General features: G+C 41.9%; 1 protein-coding gene across 2 annotated transcripts in view; it reads right to left on the bottom strand.

Annotated features, from left to right (window-relative positions):
- The window catches only part of GRIA1 (glutamate ionotropic receptor AMPA type subunit 1), a 122,310-nt gene that overhangs the window by 15,129 nt on the left and 85,860 nt on the right, over positions 1-21,321 (bottom strand). For both annotated transcript variants that reach the window (XM_069869205.1, XM_069869206.1), the window contains exons 12-13: positions 3,952-4,150; positions 3,158-3,405 (exon numbers count right to left, since the gene is read on the bottom strand). In XM_069869205.1, coding sequence (XP_069725306.1) covers positions 3,158-3,405; positions 3,952-4,150 — 447 coding nt within the window. The remainder of the gene's footprint in view (positions 1-3,157; positions 3,406-3,951; positions 4,151-21,321) is intronic.

Genomic DNA, 21,321 nt, shown 5'->3' with positions numbered 1-21,321 from the left:
CATTTAAAGCCAATGGAAACTTGTGAGCATAGCTCCAGAAAGAATTTGATACTAAGTAAATCATAATTATTTCCATCTTCTAAAACAGAATACAGGTTAATTAGCATTCTGATGTCTGAACCATCTGCAAAAGATTAGTTGACTAATGAGCCAAAATACATTGCAGCTTCTATGTGGGTACAGAGTGTTAACAAATAAACGCATTGCGGTTTCCCTGAGCACAATATTAGCTATATGATTTTTGGGGCCATGTGCAAGTGTTTTGCGTTATCTTTCCCGGGAAGCTCCATTTCAGTTACTTGTCTCTCTCTTCAGCTCATGGGGAGTACACAGAACAAGCTGTACTTCATCCTGAGTGCATTTTGATAAAAGACTGAGCAGTCTTGGGTCCTGAAAGAACAGGGGTTTTTAACAGGGAACATTTTGGGTTTATTCATAGACCCTAGAAAAAACTACTTATATTTTAGGTAACTTTACTGCCAGGCTGGGTGCTCTGAAGAACTTCCCTCCCACATCTCCATCTCTTCCTTAGTTCAGACTCACATGAGAGTTTTTGGGTTTTCTTTCCTCTGATTTGGATAATTTGGCTTTTTGCCCTCTTTTTGATCATTCATCCAACAGTGGAGCAAATAGACTGACAGGTAAGTGGTTCAGTTTTGCAGCTGTTTAACTACATCTGTCAGAGAGGATCACGCCTTGAACTAGCTGGTGTTCAAAAGTGTAATTTCTGCCCTGCCATCATTGCCCTTCTTGGACAAGCCTAAATGCCTGAGAATTTTAACATCTGGAGGTCAGAAGATAGTCAAAGCCAGATTCACCTAGGAGGAAGAATCAAGCCCTTTTGGCAGCCCAAGAGACCTAAATGAAGACCTAAGAGGGATTTTTGCATCTGTTACAATATGTAGAATTAATTTTGGATTTTCAACCTTGTTTTCATTCATTTGTGGCAATATACTTGCACACTGTTCCCATGTAGAAGCAAGAACAGCAATGGTGAACTCTCATTTAGCATCTATCTGGGATCCTTTCCTCATCCGCTATCCTAAATGCAGGAGAACTGGTCTAGGTCCAGAAGAGACAGGTCACAGCAGAAATCGAAACACAGCTCAGCTTCTAAAACACACCTGATCTAAGACAAGAGTGACCTAAGAGTTAAGATGAAGTCTGAATAAGAGACAGGCTGACCGTGCTATACAGATACCTCATGAATGTCACTTTGCTCAGGGCAATTTCCCACGTGTAGGACCCCAAGGGGAAAACAGACACTACATGAGGGCTGTAGGGAACTACTAAGATTAAAACAATTAAAACAACAGGAACAAAACAAACATGATGGGACAAAAACTGACAGCAACTGTTCCAAAGAAACACCATTGGATGGGAAATCAAGCATTCCTCCTTCGCAATTAGGCCCGTAAGAAATTTGTTCCACATGCAGACGGGATGAAAAAGAGGAAACAAAAAGAAATGTTAGGAATTTTTTGGAATCATGCCTAGCAGAGGGATGTTTGGGGCTGCAAAACTGAAATGATTGATGCAATTTTCTTTTTTATTGTGCATTTTTCCTTAGAAGCATGATAAATGGCTCCTTCACATGTCAAGGTCTACAAGACAGGTAGGATGTTTCTTTTTGTTTGTTTCTTCATATCAAAATTAGGATACAAGTTTGATGAATAAATAAACAAATAAATAGAATCAGTGGTGTATCCTAACTTACATATTTGTAAGACTGAAAACAAACATTGGAGAAAGTGCAACAGAAAACATCTCAAAGCTGTGAGAATATATCCACCTTCGTCTAGATGGGCCCTCAAGTCATTTCAGAGCCTGAACCATGCTGGATGCAATGATTGCCTTCCAGACTATCTGCACTGCATTCATGAGCTTCTCTAAAGATACCTCCAGCAATTGCTTATATGGTAAGTGCTGAATCCAATTTGGTCTGACTTAACAAATGTAGGAATCAAAATCCTTGTGCCTCATCCACTACCAGCTGACACATCTTCGATTCCGTGGGCTGGCTTTGGCTCGGGAGCTGTGTGACCAGACAAATGCATCAGCAAATGTTCACCTGGTTTCTAGTAATCCAGAGACCATGGATTAAATGTGTTTGCATTGGGTTATGTTAGCAACCAAGTATAAGGCCACACTTATGATTTTGGTCAAAATATGTTTTATAAATAACTAAATGAGTTGGACCACTGATCAGATTGTTTGAGCTATGTATTCTGAGGACTTATCTGTCCCACTAAAACCTCACAACTCCTCATGATTATAATGTGAAGAACTTGCATGGATGCTGCCAGAAGGAACTGCACCCCTGGCTTGCGGCTCCAGTCACCATTCCAGTTTGCAGACTGTAGTACTGCTGCTCTGAGCAGGTCAGTTTGCATGATGCACTTCGCAGGGGGGCAGCCCATGTCCAGGAGTATGTCTGCGTGCAGGGCTCAAGCTCTGCTACTAACTCAGATCTGGGTATGTAATTTTTAAGGGTTTTTCTTTTTAGTGGAAGGTCTCTGAGAATATTTCATTTGCAGTAGGAAAAGACATGTGGCAGCTGCAGGTCTGGGCTCAGAAATGCAAGATTTGTGCCCATTAAGACTTGCAATAAATTTGGTGATTGCCAGGATCTGAATTGACTCAGTGAATGGAAATGCACACCTTTTGCAAGGCTTTTTAAAATCTGGCTTCCCACCCCTTTCAAATAGCATTTCATTTTAGGAAACACCAAAATGATTTCCCTGTGAGAACTCCCTCTGCAAGCATGGATCCAAGCCAGGGTAATACCATACCCTGCAAAGCTGTGAAGTTCATATGGCACAGGATGAGTGTCCCTTCTGGATAATGCTCTGTGAAACCAATGGTTACACCACAGCAGCCCCCCTGCCATCACCTAATACAGCAGATATTCACAGCAAGTGGATCAGCCAGGATCCAGTTTCCAAACCCAGGGCTTGAATAAGTAGGTGCTCCCATGATGGCTCAGTGGGAGCTGAGCATTTTGCTTCCGCGCACATCACACTCTCCCCTTTCCCTCCACCTCCCTCACCTCCATGCCCAAAGCTTTTGTGATTAACATGGCAATGGAGATTGAACTGTGTGCATACATTGATTTGCTGGGTGGTTTGGCAAAAGAAAGCAAATCCAAGCTACTTACCTCAGCGCAGACCCCTTTGGTGTTGCAATGCCATAGCCTTTGGAGTCCAAGTTACCTCCCACCTTCATGGTGTCACAGGGCTTCCGCTGCTCAATGTACTCGTTCATCGTGGACTCCAAGAGGTAGGCATACTTCCCTTTTGACTTCCTCACGCGGATCATCCCCTCTTCCGTTGTCCTCACAAAAACGGAGGGTTCAGCTGACTTCATGTATGTCCACATCTTCTCAAAGACTGCAATTTTGGATCGCTGCGTAGGACAGCAGAAACCCGACACAACTGTTAACAGAGGTTTGGGTGCCAGCTGAGATTTCCAGCTTGGGCTGAACATATACTCACATACTGGCTGGGCCAAGGAAGGCAAAAGAGGTAAGAGGATGTTAATGAACCTCCTGCCATTTCTTTATCAGGGCCCAGATTAACTCCTGATTTCTGCCACACATTTGTGGATGACAAGCGATTTTGCAGACCAGACCAAGGGCAAACCAAGCTGGAAATCAGGCGATGGTTTCTTTTGGAGCTGCTCAGAGTAGCTCCTCAGTAATGTGGGGAAGCACAGGGATATTCCATATTCGTATTTACGATTGCAGAATATCATATGTACTGGAGACAGCCAGCCTTCTGAGCAGCACAGGGAAAGCTGGATTTTCAAAGGACAAGCTCAGCAGGTCCTAACATGGTGAGGGGAAGCAAGAGAAAAACCCAGACCTGTGCTGAGGATGAGAGAGGACAGGCCTGGAGGACTTGTCAAACACGGGGCTATTCAAAATGTTTGCATTAATGTTTCCTTTTTTACCCTGAAAAACTCTTTAGTGGAGCCAGCTTCCAGGGTCCCATAGGCAATTTCTGTCTGCTTGGCCAGGTCCTCTGCACTCTCAATAGGAGAAACCATCCTTTCCACGGTGAGGAAGGCAGCCAGGTTAGCTGTGTAGGAGGATATGATGATCAAGGTGAAGAACCACCAGACGCCACCGACTATGCGGCCGGAGAGAGACCTGGACACAGAGAGGAGAGTCAGACAGGAGGGGTGTGAAGGTCCAAAAGGTGCTGCTTGCTCTTGTCGGCCCATCATTTATCTGGGCTTTTACTCAGTCATGTTCTCCAGCCACTTCCAGGGAAGCCAAAGGTCTATCTCAGTTCTCAATCTATGTTTCAAGGTGTCAATGCAATTACAGAGGGGATAAAAAATTCACAGTGAAAAGAAAAATCAGCAATAAATTGACTGAATTTCCTTCAATTTTCAATTCCTTTCAGAGTATATAATAATAATTAACAATAAGACACAGAGACAGGTACCAGGAAGGTTTAGCTGTGCAGCTAACAAACAGTAGCTCTGATGAGGTCTGTGTTGTGGCATGTACCCGCAGCAAGAAGGAACACCAGCATGGAGCCAGACCAGATATACAGACAAGCTGGGATGGCTAGGTCAGCTCCTCCATCCCTTGAAGTTTAAAAACCAAACCTCTGTGTTTTCTATAAGACATATTGAAGCTCAGAGAGGAGCTATGGCCTTAATGAATAATTTGCCTACTGACATTCTCTGTTTTGAATTCAGCAGATGGTTAGACAAGATGTTCATAATAATGTCTTAAAGTCTAGGTATTTTGCACTTACTGCAATCAAATAGCCACCTATCGATAACCATTAGATAGCTATAGAAGCAAATAAGTCAATCAGGCATTAATTTATATTAAAATATTTCCAAATAATTTTTAAGAGTGGAAGAGAATTTTAAAGTGATGTCAGTATTCATGCAGTCTGTCTAAATTACTTATATATTTCTTCTCGTGATGCAGAGCACCATCGCAGACAGAAAGTAGCTTGCAAGGCTATTTTATAAAGCCAGACAGTATGACTTGGAAGCACCTGCCTGTGAGACACGCTGTTTAGTTCTCTGTGGGAGACCATGTCTCAGCATTGCCTTTCTGCTGACCTGAGTCATTCCACAGAAATCTGGTTTATCGGATGGTAACAGAAATATCTCAGTCCAGCTAAGGGCACTGGATCAGCTCGTGACAGCGCGTGCCATGCCACGTCCAGGTCTGTGTGAGGCTTCGAGTCCAGCTGCTGTGGGTTACTGTCATTTAACACAACAAACAGACTTGCAGCCTCCATTGCTCCATGCAGGGAAAAATAATCATACCCTGCTAATCACTGAAATTAGAGCTGGAAAAATACTGAACTCACAAAGCCAACCAGCTTCACAACTTATCTAGGCTACACCCTTCCAGTTTGTCCAGGCTGGTTTTAAACACTGCTGATGTGAGGGCTCCTGCAGACATCACGTCATCTCTCCATTTAGATCAACCCTGAAATCCTTTTAATCAAAACTCTCTGAGATCGCTTCCCAGCAGAAAGCAGGCATTGCCTTTGCATGGTGACCAAGCTCCCCCAGCCCCAGTGCACAGGGCAGAGTGGAAAGCGTCTGCTATAATATGTAGAAATAAGATCCTTTCCACTGCATGCGGTGTCAGCCCTGCACTCCTGGAGAATGACCACAGCAACTTTCGCCTGTGGCAGAGAGAAACTGCAGGGACTATGACTGCAAGGGACTACAGTGACAGAAAGGACGAGTGGTGTATTTTATAGATGTGACCGAAAGGTCTTCTACGGTTAGAGATGGATTGGGCTTTCCTCGGCACAGGGACTGCATTTCAGAGCAGACTGTCTGCCGTCCCCTCTAGTTTCTTCTTCCATGGGTTTTCTGAAACTAAGCAGCAAAGTCCATCTCACCATAAACCCAAACTCAGTGAATCACCTCAAAGGATCCACCTCTCAAGGTCTTTCAGGGAAATTTACAAGACCCATCTCCAAGATGATACTGCAGGGAGTATCTAATACTTTCCTTAAACATCCGCATCTTAAAAAACAAGAAAGGCACAACCAAGAAGGTTTTTTTCAGGCATAGTTTCCAACCACAAACTATATGCTGGTTACTCCACCCTGTAGCATTTCCTCCTTCATTGGCAACTGCAGCAATACAGCCGTGCAGACCGATGGGCTCTCATCCCAGATTACTTTCTTTTCGTTTCTGCCCATCACTCTCAACCAGTGAGGGGATTAAAGGTTTGTGGTGAGTGCTGGATGCTGTGGGAAAGGTAGGCACATAGGCACTGTTCTTCTACCCTATCTTTAACATTCTTAGAGAGATACACTTACCAGCAAACATCTGGAGGTGACTAAGGACCTCCAGGGATGATTCACCCCGTCTGCCTCAGGTTGGGAGGAGGTTCCTCAGCAGACCTCCTTCTGCATTGAATTTTGAAGGAATTGGGATGAATGGGTTGGACTAAGCAGCTAATTTTTAAGTAGCTAAAGTTAGGTGAGATTAATTTGACCATCATTCTTCCCATCTGTGGAGAATACTCAGGCTGCAGGACTGTCAATGCAAATGACTTTATCTTTTGTTTCATATTTGGAGAGGGATTGGGGAGGGAGGCAGCTATGGATTCAGCTCACACGTCTTCAGCTTGACGAGGAAGAAGAAAAAAATACCTGTCTTTAATTAGTCTGGATGATGTGTGCTCAGGGAAGGAAGCGCTCAAAAAAGGCACAGAGGCATTAAACAAAACTAACTGGATAATGTCAAATACAACAATCTCTGCTGATGAAGGCCACTTTGAGCTGGCAAAATCCATTTGCATGGCAAATAATCACATTCATCCCCAGCTGCAAATTATACAGCCTTTCCTTCCTGACGAAGCTGGGATATTTCTGCAACTTGTTTCAATCCCTTCAGCAGCAGTCAGCCGGATTCCTGCCTCTAGACCCTCGACATCCTAGTGATATTCATTACTGGCTTATCCCATGGGGGCTGCCTGCTGTCAGCTGCAGATGGCTTACGCTTCCCAGCCCCGCATCTGGCACTGACAGCATGAAAAAGTAACTACGGGATATTGAGACTGGGGAGTAACCAGAAGGGCTGGGGAAAGAGGGAGAGGGGGAAACAGTATCTTTCCCATGGGAGCCAGATGAGATACAATGCTTATCTATACCAGGCACCAGTCTCATCTGGGCTATGTCTGCTGCTGGTGCTGGTCATTTCTTCTGATCACAGGAGATGCTGCGAGGAGGTGAGTGCTCAGTCTCTTAGAGAGAAGAAGAAAGAAGAGGAAATAAACAGCCTGCGATGACTGCCGGGGTGGCTGGGGCTTCATGCATATGATGTTTTATTGCAGACACTGCTAATGGGCAATGTTTGTCCTCATTGCTAGACTGACTTGGAGCTAAAAGCCGTGAATCTAAACTGCTATAAACACGCAGCAGAGAAACCACTTAGCAAACGGGCTCTACAGGGCATTGTCCTTTCAATCCATGGTTGTACAGCATCTAACACAAGGGAGCACTGGCCAATGATGAAGGCTCTTGGAGGCTAATGAAATACAATAAAAATATAATAGTCATGATAAAACAACACAAGCAGACGCAATATCATGTGACATCCCTATGACTCAATAGCAGTGAACACAGGTTAAACAAGACAAGCTAGATTTTTCTGGATGACTGTATTGGTTGTTTCAATTTTGAGTTGATGCCTGCTACTGCTTACCAGAAGCAAGTAGTTGGAAAGACAATATCCATTTCAATCTTGTTCTGTTACTTCTGTACACCAAGCAGGAGAGCAGCAGTGTTACCATCATGGGAGACATTTGCAAAAGTGCCTTTGTAATTCAGGAGGTTATGTCCCATTTCTAAAAGTGATTTCAATACTTGGGAGCTAAAAGCCTGGTTGAAAGCCAGTGGGACTTAAAAATTATGTTTATGCTCTAGTATAAGCAGTCAAGGAGGAGTACATATACCTTGTACTTTTAAGTCATTTGGGGTTTTGAAAATCTCACTCTGCAGTAGATAACAGAAAATGACCTTCCACTTGGCTAACAAATGTTCTGCAGCTTGAGCCCTAGCAAAGTTCATTTCTCTTCACTAATGGGCAGTATGGGGTTTAAAACTTCTTGCACTGAGAATTTACATGTCCCCATGCCCATCCAAGCATAACATGAAGGCAATCAGCTCTATGATGTGTGGAAACGAGTTTGTGACTCAGTCTTCTGCAGAACTAAGGTGAGATGGAGCACACTGGTTAGTATCTTAAAGATATGCTAAGTTTTGGATATTTTATCTATTCAGCCCCTGGATTTATTCATGTTCATTATCATAGTAATACTTGCTAACAACAGGATCTAGAAAAATCAGAACACAATAAGCAAGGATAACAGTGAAAGAGGCTTTAGAGAATGGCTACTTCTGAGATATGGAAAGGGATGAAATGCTTGATACACTAGACTGTACAGTTTTGAACCTGTATTATTCCCTCTGCACCTACACTCGTCTTTCGTACACAATCCAAGGTAGTATCTCTTTGTTTCTTCTTCTAGCCCTTCCTGTGCTGGCTAAAATCACCTGCCTCATCCTCTCCCCTGACTTAGGGTCCTGCCTGCCCCACCATGGAACCATAGCAAGAACAGGGCACTCCTTTCCAACCCTTGCAGGAGTAAGTAGTAAATACCATGCCTTCATTATCCATGGTGCACAATTTACTTAAAATTAGAGCTGGCTGGGAATCAGAATTTCAGCACTGTGGAAAATCCAGAAATTGTAAATGAAACCTTAATATTCTCAATCAGAATGAAAAGATAATGGTCACAAGTCTCCTGAAAGTAGAGTTACGAAAATTTTTGGTTTGGGTCCATCCAAGATTTACATTATTCTATTACTTAATGTTTCATTTCTGAAAGGCTAAAAGGTATAATTCTAAAACGGTAAACAATTTTGTTTCTGCTTTCTCATTACAAATATTTCTATTTCAGCTTTTATAATACATTAAACCCTTACCCACCACATGTATAATTTAAAAGAAAATTGTGGAATGCACTATTTTGTATTTGTCTAATACAAAACCTGCAGATGACCAAGTTGAAATGAATCATTTTGATTTTCTCACTTAGATGACTATTTCTCTACCTTTCCTTGCAAAAGCAATTGCATTTTGTCAGTAGAAAACAAAAAGAAACGTAAGTTCCCTTTGTTCCCATGAGCTGATTTTCTTTTAATGTTCTAGCCCTAACATTGATGGATTCTTCACCAAAAAAAAAAAGAGAAAATCATGCAGCTATAATCTCTTATTTCTTAAAACAAAATGCAATCCTTGATCAAACAATTTTCTCTTTGATCTTATCCCTCACAGAAGGTAGGAAAAGCTGACAGGAGTTTGCCTTTGCTTTGCCATCTTACACATTTTTGTGAAAAACATTAACAAGATCATCAGAAAATATACAAAGTAAACCTCACTGGAAAACTGTTCAAGCAGCACGTTGGTTCTCTTCCACTTCTCCCTGCCTTTCCCCTCCCCAAATCCATTTCTCATGGAGAATTACACCTAAACTGACAGCGTTTTAATTAGAAGTGCAAATCTGGGATTCTAAAGCCATGGTTGCTTTGGGAGGATTTCCCAGATTTGCTGTTAAATTCAATTCTAATAAAGGCTCACTTAGTCAACTGACATATTTGTCACTGAATGAATTTATGCAAAACTGTTGAAAGAAAAGCTCTTATATGCTTGTTCTGCCAATTGCGGGTCAAATTCACTTTTGGTCTTCTGCCTACACAGATCCTCCGACCTCCAACGCTACTCTGACAATTTGGTACTGATTCTAGATAATTTCATGGGTCCATCTGAAGGTTAACTTGGTAGTGGGTTAGTTACAAACCCTTTGCTCCAATTGTGCTTGTATTTTAAAGAAATTTTCAACACTGAACTCTCAATACAAATGAGCTTTGCTTTTTCGGTGTGTCACAGACCATCTGGCATGATTGATCTCACCATTTTATCTCCGACCCTCACATGAACCCGGAATTTGTTCAAAAAGCCTGTGAATAGTCATGGATAGAGGAACAAACTTAGTATGGGGATGTGGAGCTGTGAACAGCTCTGCGTGTGTCCATCATGCACATGCTACAAAGTTTTTATGCTCCTATGCTCTGCTGTGCAACGGGTAGTTTTGAATGAGCAACCAACTGTTTGTCACGAAATTAGAGTGATTATAATGTATATGTCAATGCCATATTATTCACTTTCTTGCCATTATTAGCTTGCATTTATTTATTATTAAATCCTACCTACTGATATAAGAGTCTGGAGTCCCAACTGCAGTGCTGGGCTTTAACGTGGAGTGTCAGGAGAGCCCTTACAAACACACAAGTAAGAATGTCTTTTACTGACATACTCATTTTCATCTCCCAGTGGCAAAATTCCCTCTTCAACTCCCCTCATAACTTTTAAATAGAGGTAACAGCTACATATTTTGATTCCCTGTGGGTAATATTAACCAGTGAGATAGGGTAAGAGAGATGAGGGTGTGCTGGTACCAGAGTTCACGTCGCCTTTCTCCTACTTTTCTTTTTTAAATTTTTGTTTCAAAAAAAAAGAGAAAGAAACAACTTGAAAGCTTCTTAACTTTTGTTTATGGGCAGGAGGTCTGCTCTTTCTCCTGTTTTCAGGCAAAGAGTGCCAGCTTATCTGACCCCCAAAGCCAACACGCTGTGAGGAGGCAATATGGATTGCAGAATTCCAGCAGAAGTCCTTTTAAGAAGGGCCTTGGGGTCACTTGCTGTGTAAATATTGCAATGACTGAACATATTGTCAGCAAATATGCAGAATCTCCCAGATTCAATGGGAGGATGTATATCTGCAAGACTTTAATTACAAGTTGCAGTTTATTTACTGTTTCTTTCTGCCTAAGTTAATGGCCTTGGACAGCAGTATATCACCCCTCTCCTACTGTTTCATCTCTTCTTTTGCTGCATATGTTGGCACTTCTTTCCTTCAATTTCCCTTTAATGGGTGAAACCTCTTTCTAAAATGAGTTTTCCTGCTTAGTCAGAAATGCATCATGCCACTTGTGGTTCTCCAGTCATTGGAGCTTGGATTGCTGCAGTGCTAAGTATAAGCATGACTACATGAAGCAGCTACATGCTGTTTTCAAGACATTCACTTAGCATTTTGACAGGCAAGAGGTATCTAATGGCCTAACCAGAGGACTAACATCTAGGAGTGCTTCTTTATTTTTCCCCTTTTTCCCCTTGGGAAGTTCTCTCACTTTATGGCATCCATGGTAGCTTATTTCATCTCTCTAATTCCGTTCTCAGCTGTGGGAGAAGAGGATGAATCCCATTTATGAACCTCATTTGGGTGGGTGGCCTGAAGCATTGGTCACCAGGTGGAATTTACCTCTGAGCTGCTTCTTTGCACACTTCCCCTTCCTGAGACACTTGATCCTAGCAGGCAGAGGCTACATCAAGTAGGCTTAGCTACATAGAGGGTAATTGATGTGCTCAATAGCAGTCTGCAGGTTATGCCCTCCTGTATTCCTCAATGGACACAAAATGCATCCTGCTGATACACAACCAACGCAACTCACCTGCTCAACTAACAAAGTAGGGTGTTAAAAGCACTAGATACCAAGCAAACATGGGCCACTAGCACCCTTCAACTTCAGTAGAACCCATGTACCACCCATGGTATAAAACCACTCCTGCAGAGCCGAACTGCAGAATGAGGTATGGTCTTTCACTTGAGGGGGGCGCCATTCCAGAGCAGTCAGAACTGGCTGCTGAGATGAGATGCTTATCCCTAGAACTGCAGGATAATACACCAAACTCTTCCAGAGAGCTGCTAAAAAACACTGTAAAAAAAGCGCTAGCATAGAGGGATGAGGTGGAAACCTAAGAAAAAATAAGACTGTGGTTGAAAGGCAGGTCAGACAAATCCAAAGAAATACTCTGTCATCCTCTTAAGTATAGGCAGAGCGTGCCTCTCCATGCTGCAAACCACGATAGTTTAAGGGATGAGTTCTTAGGCAGAGGTTTGCTGAGAATCATGCGGTCAGTTCGGGCTGCTCAGCCGCTCTAGTGAAAGGCAAGTAATCCCTTGGCTGCACTTGTGCCACCTTTTGCTACAAGGAAAAATACCCTGACTCTTGTCATGACTTTGAGCAAAAAAATTGCTGTAAAAAAGGTTCTTCACATATTTTTCTCACTTTGGTGACATTTGTTCACTTTGCTGAGAAAAACTCAGCATAAACAAGCACAAAATTTTGTCAGAAGCCCTCGCTGGAGCACCCCAGGAGATTCATTACTCAGGAACTTCCTCAGCCTCAGGTGGCCAAAAGTTTATCAACACTCATCCTTCTTTTTAAACAATGGCCTGTTGTGCTAACATCCTTTGCTGTGTTGCTAAATTTCATATGCTCTCCCTCGGTCTCTTCTTCAAAGACTATTTGATGAAAAAGCTTTTCTTTCCCAAAGATTTAATATATTTTGGATTATATGCTACCAATTCTTTATTTTTCCAAGATCTTCTTTAGTGATCTACACATGCTAACAATTTAGAGCTCCGTTTCTAAAACTTCTGGGCAATGTTATGATAACTTAGCTCAGATTTCTTCCAGGATGCCTTGCCTTTGTTCTTTTAGCTTTATATTTTCGTCTGCCTTTTGTCAGATTTCCCAGTCTGAGAAGAGAAAGACCTTTTCTGGGAGGACAGTATTTTCTTCACTGGAAGAAATATTCTCAAATACTCTCTTCCTTTTATCTCTTATTTCTATTTTAAAATGTGATACCTCGCTAGGGCTGTACAAGTTACATTTTCTCTGTTTTCACTTTTGAGCCTTCCTTTTTTTCTACAAGTGCATAATGTATCCCTTGTAGAAGTGTTGAGGAACGACTCTCGTTTCCCCAGACAGTGTCTTTTAGAAGAGCTTTATGTGCACAGGAGTACCTGTCTTTTAACATTAAAACTCCCAAGCTGTGAAGGGAAAACACGTTCAGTGTTTCTGCTGCCCCTATCTCACCTGCTAAGATCCATTTGGTATTTTTTTTTTTATTTTTGAAGGCTTTGGAAGCACTGCTGAGATGAAAAGCTGCCCCCTCACCCTATTTGTCGCTCTGTAGCCTGAGATCTTGCTTCTTATTGAGAGCTTCAAGAAATGAGAGAGAAGAGAAAAATCCTCCTACGGAAAGAGTATCCTGCATGCTTGACTCCTGCCGCTGGGCCTTCATGGAGCCCTCTTCACATCTTTCATGTATTTACAATGTACAGGTATTTCTTTTTACTGTTTTCCCCTTTCACCACGAGGTCTTATCTTCTCTCCTCTTCCTTTCTACTCCTCTGTTCACTCATTTACCTCATATTACTTCTCATCAGACTGCATTGGGAGGATTCATTAGTGTATATAATATACTTTGAAGTTGTCCAAATAATGGTGATGTAACATCTTTGCACTTCTATAGGCTCTTTTATCTGAAGATCAAAGTAGTAAGTTATGATTGCCATGACTGGATTATTGCTGCTTAGCCTTTGAATCTAAGGGTAAGCAGCAACTCTTCTGGGCAGACCTGAATCAGAATTACTGGATGATTTTATTAAATCAATTGAATACCATAAAGCGTGCTGCTGCTTAAAGAAAGGGGTGTATACACAAGCTGTATGCCTTTTCCTACCATTTGATGATACAAATCCAGTGGCCCCTAGCTGTCACCTGACTCCTTTGATCCAAGTGAAAATGGAAGGAAGACCAAGACACTATCATGGAAGATTTTAGAGGTGACTCCATGCTCTTTCTCCTCCAACCCCAGACCTTGTCTAGCCACAGCAAAGCTTTTGTCCCTATTTCTTAGCATGACCTGTATTTTTATTTTCCCAATTACTTGGTTTCATCAAGCCTTTCACAATGAACACCCTAGCTCCTCTGTCATATTTCTATAAATTTGTCTTTGCCTGCTTACTGCTTTAAGGTGAATGAACACTGCTCGCTATATTCATGCATTCCTGAACTTCCTGTGAAAAGGGGGTATGGTGCTTCCCCAGATACTATGACAAGTAGTTGGGATGAAATCTGGGACAAAAGGAGAATAGGTACAATAAATCCCAAACTCTTGTGGAATAAGAGAGGTTCTCTGAGCCTCCCTGTAGAAGGCCATGAGGTTTCGGCCAGCTCTGGGAATTAAACCAGCAAAGAGCAGCTGGGGATACTCTGTGTGTTATAAGCCAGAACAATTTGAATCGAGGAATTCAATGTTCATTTGACTGTGCATCCAGCCAGCGTGCACCCGATATCTCAGTACTGATAAAAGTGATGCACAGCATACGGAGGAGTTATTTAAGCAGAGCTTCCCTGTGAAAACATGCTCAGGGCTTCCCATCTTAGCTACAATATTTTTACAGAGTGCCAACATTAAGGATGTGTGCAACAGGTGGCCTTGCAGAGGACACCACTTCAGGAAGACAGAGGTCATTCATCTTTTCACAACCCTTATTCTTCAATAAAAACACTCAGCAACTGACCTAGCTATTAGGAAGACGCAACCATGCGAAGTCCTGACTGCAGCTCAGAGGATGTCAGACCCCAGCTGAGCCAACTGCTCGAGTATAACAGGTTATCAAGAATGAAGGAAATGAGAATGTGTGTTTCTCTTTACTGACTGAAAATCAGCAAGTCAGAGTACAGTGTAATAGTGAGTTCCTGGAGCCTCGGTCTCCTGCTGGAGACATGGATAAGAGTATAGATCTCAGGCAACCCTATAAATCAGTGCCATTCACCATGAGAGCCACACTCAGCACTAAAACACAAGTAGCACATGCCACTTCCATGCCAAAGATGCCCTAACAAAACTTCCCAATAGATTAAAATATTAGGCAATGTACTAACTCACTATTTTTAAATTTGTTTTCAATAAAAAAATATGAGAAACATTTATTTAGTCCTGAAAAAAGAGATTTCAAATACATTTCTAAGTTAATAAATCTGCTTTTGGATCAAATGTTTGACTTCTTATTTTAAATACGGCTGGTGGAGCGATCAGTAAATCTGTCACTCAGTGGGGGACTGTCAGAAAATCTCTTGCTGTCCTCCCAGCATGGTAAAGACCTGATGTCAGAGCTGTGGAAGAGTGACTAGATATGCCTGATGGGGAAACCATCCCAGTGGAAGAAACGTTCATTACCACTGCAACACTTAGAAATTTTCAGATGGCAGTGTGTGGAAATTCCAAAGACTCCTTTTCCCTTTACAGACAAAATTGTGTTTTCCCAACAATATTCTCTTAGGTTTTTTTTTCCTTCAAGTCCTCTGTATCCTTCAGCATTTTTCCAAATGAAAAAAGAGGATAGCAAGGATGACTATTTTAAAAGAATTTCCATTTTCCCTGGGCTGCCACATTTTGGTTGCCATGGAAGTGTACAAGCTCCAGTGGGGACTGTTTAGTTAGATATTGTGCAATTTGAAAAGCTGCTCCTCTGGTGAGTCACTTTCCCTGGTTAAGTGCATTTCAGCAATAAGTGTGGTCATCAGTTCCCGGTGATTTGCAAGTACTGCTGTTACCCTGTGACCTGGATTTCCCCTCCCTAGACAAAATTAACTCTGCCAAGTAGAGATAATTGCAAAACCATTTGGTACACTTTTAAAAGGAAAGAAGACTTTTCCAGAAGTTGAAATCCTGTTTTTTTTTTTACTTTTATTCTTAAAGATCAATTTCCTCTCACCAGTTTAAGCACACTGCCAAAAACAAATGGTCCTGAGCTTTTTCCCCATGGAAAAGCCTTCAAGAGTCCCAGGTTCACCCCATGCTGGAGAAGGAGTAAGGATGCTGAACCAGACTCATTCCCAGCCTGATTTGGCTGCCTTGTTCCCCAGGGCAGCTACACATTGCACGTGCTCCCCAGGGAAATGACAACTGCTTCTTCCTTCATTGCAGAAGCGTGCCCTTTATCTTGAGTCCTCACAGTGAATCCAACTAATGATGAGCAACCTGGTCTGTAGGAGCAAGAAAAATCACCATCTCCCATGTCCCCAGAGAGGCTTTAGCAATCCCTGTCAGTGAGGTCCACTTCATCACCCCCAGATGTTCCTGTGCAAACAGTGCAAGGGAAAACAAAAAAGCACAAATCTTTCCTCATTGCTTGTGGGAGGAAGCCTTGGGAGAGCTTGCACGGCTCTCCGGGACAAGTTATGGTTTTAATGTTATAACAAGCACTGCAAAGACAGCACCAGAACTGTGTGTCAGGCCAAAAAGACAGGCAGGTGTTTGAGAGTCAGAGAAGATGTCTACTGAAATCAAGAAGAGTTGCCAAATAAACACTGAGGCTTAAGTCTTCTCTTCAGGAAGGAATTAAAATTATTCTAATTGCTAAACACAGCTGGTTCTAATTTCCCTAATTCTAAATTTTTAGCAAAATATGTAAGTACCCTGCAAATGCAAGTTAACAAAAGGCTGAACAGAAGTAATTCTCTTGAAACAACTCAAATCAAATCTCTCATAAAAAAAGGGAAAATTTTTAGCCTAACCAATTTCTGACTTAGATCTTGTCTAAAACTGGATAGAATCTTTTGGTGGTAGAAATATTTTGATGAAATTTAAAAGTACTGCTATTTTTCAAAATCTCTTGAGGCTAGTTTAGGAAAAAAAGACCAACAACTTGCGGAGCAATTTTGCTGTTATTTCCAGCAGCTCTGTGGCTGAAGTCTCCTGTGAATTTTCCAATTGATCTAAAAAGAAATGTAAATAAACAGGAAAAACAGCAGAAGAAAATGTTCAGTATTAATTACAGGTACATAATAAATACCTTACTTGCTCTTCCACAGACAAACAGCTCTGATTGAGTGCAACAGAAAGCCTGCAGAGGAGTGCACTGAAATACAAGCCCACACATACACTATATAGATCAGCCATAGTGCACCATTTCCATGTCACTAAAAACAAATAATGATGTCCACAAGATGCCTATAAATAATAGATCGTATCTATTGACTAGATAGCAGCCAGCGTTTATATCTCTGCTTCCCAACTCTGAGTGAATCCATTCATCATCCCTGTGAGCAAACTTCCCTAAGCAGCATGTTTCCTGCCAGCCAGGGGGTCACTGCTCAGCACGTGTCGCTGCACCTGCACTGGCTCCAGGCAGGTTAAGACTCATTTAAGTCCTTATCCCAAGCCAGCTGAAGGGTAGATCCATGTCTCCTTCCATGCAGTAAGCACCCACAGTCTTAAGGCAACACTGGTACAGCCCGGGCACTTCCCAGCAGTGGTCCCCTATGGCACCTCACATAGACTAGCCCAGAAAATCTTCCTGCTCTTGCATCCCTGATGATGCTCCTGAAATGTCTCCTCTCTAGTCTGGCTGTGTCCCAGATCTAGGCTGTGATGAAAGCTTCATTCATCATTTCATTTCCAGTGCAGACAGACCAGGGCATCTCCAGCTCCGTTCTCAATCATGCAGATTACAATGAGCAATTTCAAGCTGAGTTGTCCAGCTATCACAACACGATACCCTATTGTTTCATGATATAACTAAACATTTCCCATATACTCATGGTATATTTTGTTCTGAACCCAAAACACTTGTTTCATTTCCATAGCACAATATAAAACGAGCCCCTGTGAGGCTGGGTTTATTTTTGGAGATGTCTGTTTAATTTTCCTCTGGCAAGGCACAAAGGATGGCTGCATTTACTGGGTGATAGTTACCTTTCAGTCAGACTCTAGTGGAGAGAAGAGTCCTACGGTCACTCAGCGGAGAGAAACCATCTATATTCTATTTCGTGGTGTCTTCAAAGGAGGAATAAATGCCTTTCATGGAAGATCTATTTTAGCCAAATGTATTTCATTTCAGTAAAACATAAATTTTCTGAGTCTCAGGAAGAGTAACTGGATTAAATTTAATAGTCTCTAATATACATGAAGTCTCTTTTGGGTTTAAACCATATGAAGCAACACATTTTGAGATAACAACAAACAGAAGATCCAGCTGGGAAGCTGACTACAAAAATAACTTTTGCTCCCTGCTTTTTTTTTTTCTTTTTCCCTTTTCACAGCTATCAAACAATTTATTTTGCAGCAAATGATGGGGAAGATGGAAAATTCAGGTGCCTCATTTTGCTGTAGAGGAGGCTGGGAAGCCCAGACGCCCCCTCAGTTTCCTTCTCAAAGGCCTTGAGTCCAGCCCAAGCAAGGAACAGCAGTAATGTGCTGGATGTTAGCAAGGTCCCACTCTCCACAGCTGCTGCACAGTGGGGTTATTTTAAGTTCTGAAGACAATTTATCAAATTACATTTCTGAAAAATGGTACAGAACAAGTTATATTTACTTCACATTTTTCTTTCTTCAGGCTCTTGCTCTTGGCTATGGGATATTTATTACTTCTGATGCCTGCTCCGAGAATCTCCTTTCTGGGTCTGTATTTCACATTTAATGAATGCTTTTGCAATTTTATGACTGTTTTCTGAAGTTAAGGTGGCACTTTGAAAAGCCTAATGCTTTATGGCCCATTTCAGACTTCACTGACTTCTGCCCATTACAGCGTATATGAAACTACAGAAAACTCCAAAATGTTGCTTTTCCCCTGTTCTGTTGTGTTTCAACCAATACTTTGAAAGAACAGACTTTAAAGGCAACAACAGGGGCCATCTCACCTCAACCAAGACAAAATAAGTCCACCTGGTAGTGACTGAACCACATCCAGTGAGGCCACTGGCCAATGACTGCGCAGAAGGGGATCCAGACACTCCAGTGGGAAATGCCCAAGAGCTCAAAGCCTCCTTTTGTTGGAGCAATGCATGTAAAAATAAGTCATGCCATTTATGGCTGAGGAGGAATGGATTCCTTGTTCATGCTCATGTACCAGCATTCAAAGGCACAACACAGACTGCCACCAGCTACAACTGGGACTCTCCCTGGCTGGTTACTGTCTGGTCTTTGTCAGACTCATCCAGTCTATGCCCAGACATGAAGGCTTCAGAACTTCAAGGACACCAGTTGACCTCATACCCAGCAACCTTACTCCTCAGGAGAAGAGGCTATGACACATAACCCACAACCATACTCTGTCTTGGCCACCTGCAGGTCACCAAATTCACAGTGTATCTTTAAAGTGCTTGGTAGGTTCTGACCAGAATACTTAAGAACCTGATTAAAGTTCTGGCTAGTATGTCTGTCCTTAAAAATGACACCTCTTCCCTTCAAAAGCAATTTTTTTGTATCTGTGAAGAACTGAAGCTCCCTGGGGACTGGTCTGAGACTGAGGAATGCACATTTACAAGTGCAAGGAGCTGCTGCCAACCTCACCACCCGCTGTGCCGAGTGATGTGTCTGCAGTTTTGATCTTACTTTTTTTTTTTTTTTATGATAAATACGTAGTGGCATATGCACTTAAAACAAACATGCTCTGGGGAAAAAAAAAAAAAACCCTCCAGACAAATTTCCCCTACTCCTTCCCAAAACAAAACTGAAATAAACAAGCCAAAACCTCTACAAAAACAAAATACACCCCTGCACTTGCTCCTTTCTGCTAGGGAGAGAATGACAGAACAGATGTATAACAGAAGCTATTTTAGTTGGTTAATATATTACTGGGGAGATGCTGAGAGATTGTAGTGATAAGTTTAGAAGCAACCATATAGGAAATATATTGGAATAGAGCAGATCTCCACCTGCCCACAAATGTCGTTCTACCAAGCATTCGTTTCTAAGTGATGTGTCACAGAAATCCTGCACTAGGTTCATGTGAAAAATACATGTGAAATACGGAGCACGCTCAGAGCCTTTCTGTACAACAACATCCTACAGAAATTCTCACTCTTCTGCTTCCTCCTTGCTTTCACATTTCACAGAAATGTTCCCCTCCACTTGCAACCATCTCAAGAAGCTGTACTCAGAGTACTGAGAGCTATAATAATTCCCTTATTTCATTTTTCAAATTTTCTCTTCTTGCAAGTACTTGTAGGAAGAGAATGCTCTTGTGGACCATGGAAAAGCATTGGTTTCAATGAAACTGTAATTTTCATTATCAGGATGATCGAGTTAAAACATTGAGATAACAATGACAGAATCATTCTTATTTTCCCACTTCAAAGCAAAATAAAACAACACTTTGAAATGGTGATTCAAAGCATGTTGTTTAGCTAGAGCAAATCTTGTTACTCAAATCAAAGCCACTGATCTTTCCCCAACACTTTTTATTAAAATTGTTTCCAAATTTGCAAAGTCTCATCTTTTCACCTTTCCATGTTCCTCCTTGGAACAGAAACTGGCTATTGAAATGTCCCCAGAGGAAAAACACTCTCTTTCCTAAATAAAATAATGTTGACAAGAACAACAATGAGAATGAAAATCACAATAACCTGATCCTGACATACAGGGCTGTGTTACAAGACAGTAATAAAGTTAAAATTCCCAATGCGTGGAAGACTTTCTGACTGCCCCTCCTGGACTCCTACTAATCAATGATCAGATGATAAAGCATATTCATAAAAGCTGCCACTATCAGAGCCCTTCAGGCTCTTATTTCCCTGCTATCTGTAGCTCGTTAATATCTCTACAAATTGGCACCCAATAGAAAGCAAACTGATGTCTGGCCTCCCCCTCCATCCCGTGGGAGCTGGGCTGAGCTGCCCAGTGTTTACTCAGCTTGTCAAAGGACTTATGCCTCTTTCTCGCCCCCTGAGCTCTGATGCCTTCCCAGCACGTGGGAATTAAGGTTCTGCTTACTTCACCCACAAAACACGTATCTCTGCTGAAATTTCCCTGGAAAAGAAAGGAGACAAAGCCCAAAAAGGAAGGATGGGGAAAATAGAAAACAAAACGCCTCTTTGCCTTCTCCTTTTATCAGAGATATCACTTCAGATGTCATCGTGGCATGTAAATGCAGAAAATGCATATAGCGCCTGTAAATTCATTCTCATGATTGACAGTACCTCTAGTTTGAGTCAAACCTAGCCAAAAATGGGTTTTGGCCTAAACTGGAAAAAAATTGCCTCTCAGAGCCTTGGAAAGAGTGAATGACGGCAGTGTCCTCCAGAATCTAGCAACAACCAACATCCAGAGCAGAGCTCCTGGGAGTGGTGGGTCATATAATCCACATCTCAAGCCACCGCTTGTTAACTCTTTTTCAACCTCATAATCCCTAAGTCCATCTGCTCAGGACACAAAACTCAGGAGGTGTCAAAAACCTTATTCCTGGCTCACCTCTGCTCCTGCCTCATGTGAATACATTCATATCACAAGAAAGATCCCTCAGCTATTAGAGACATTACTTACTGGATATACAACTTGTGCAAATATGTAAGAAAATCAATCAGAGGTACACTTGCAGCTATTTGGTTTCAATGTTATTAAT

This window comes from Phaenicophaeus curvirostris, chromosome 15, assembly GCF_032191515.1.
Source record: "Phaenicophaeus curvirostris isolate KB17595 chromosome 15, BPBGC_Pcur_1.0, whole genome shotgun sequence".
Classification (NCBI taxonomy): domain Eukaryota; kingdom Metazoa; phylum Chordata; class Aves; order Cuculiformes; family Cuculidae; genus Phaenicophaeus; species Phaenicophaeus curvirostris.
This window is presented reverse-complemented; position numbering and strand designations above follow the sequence as displayed.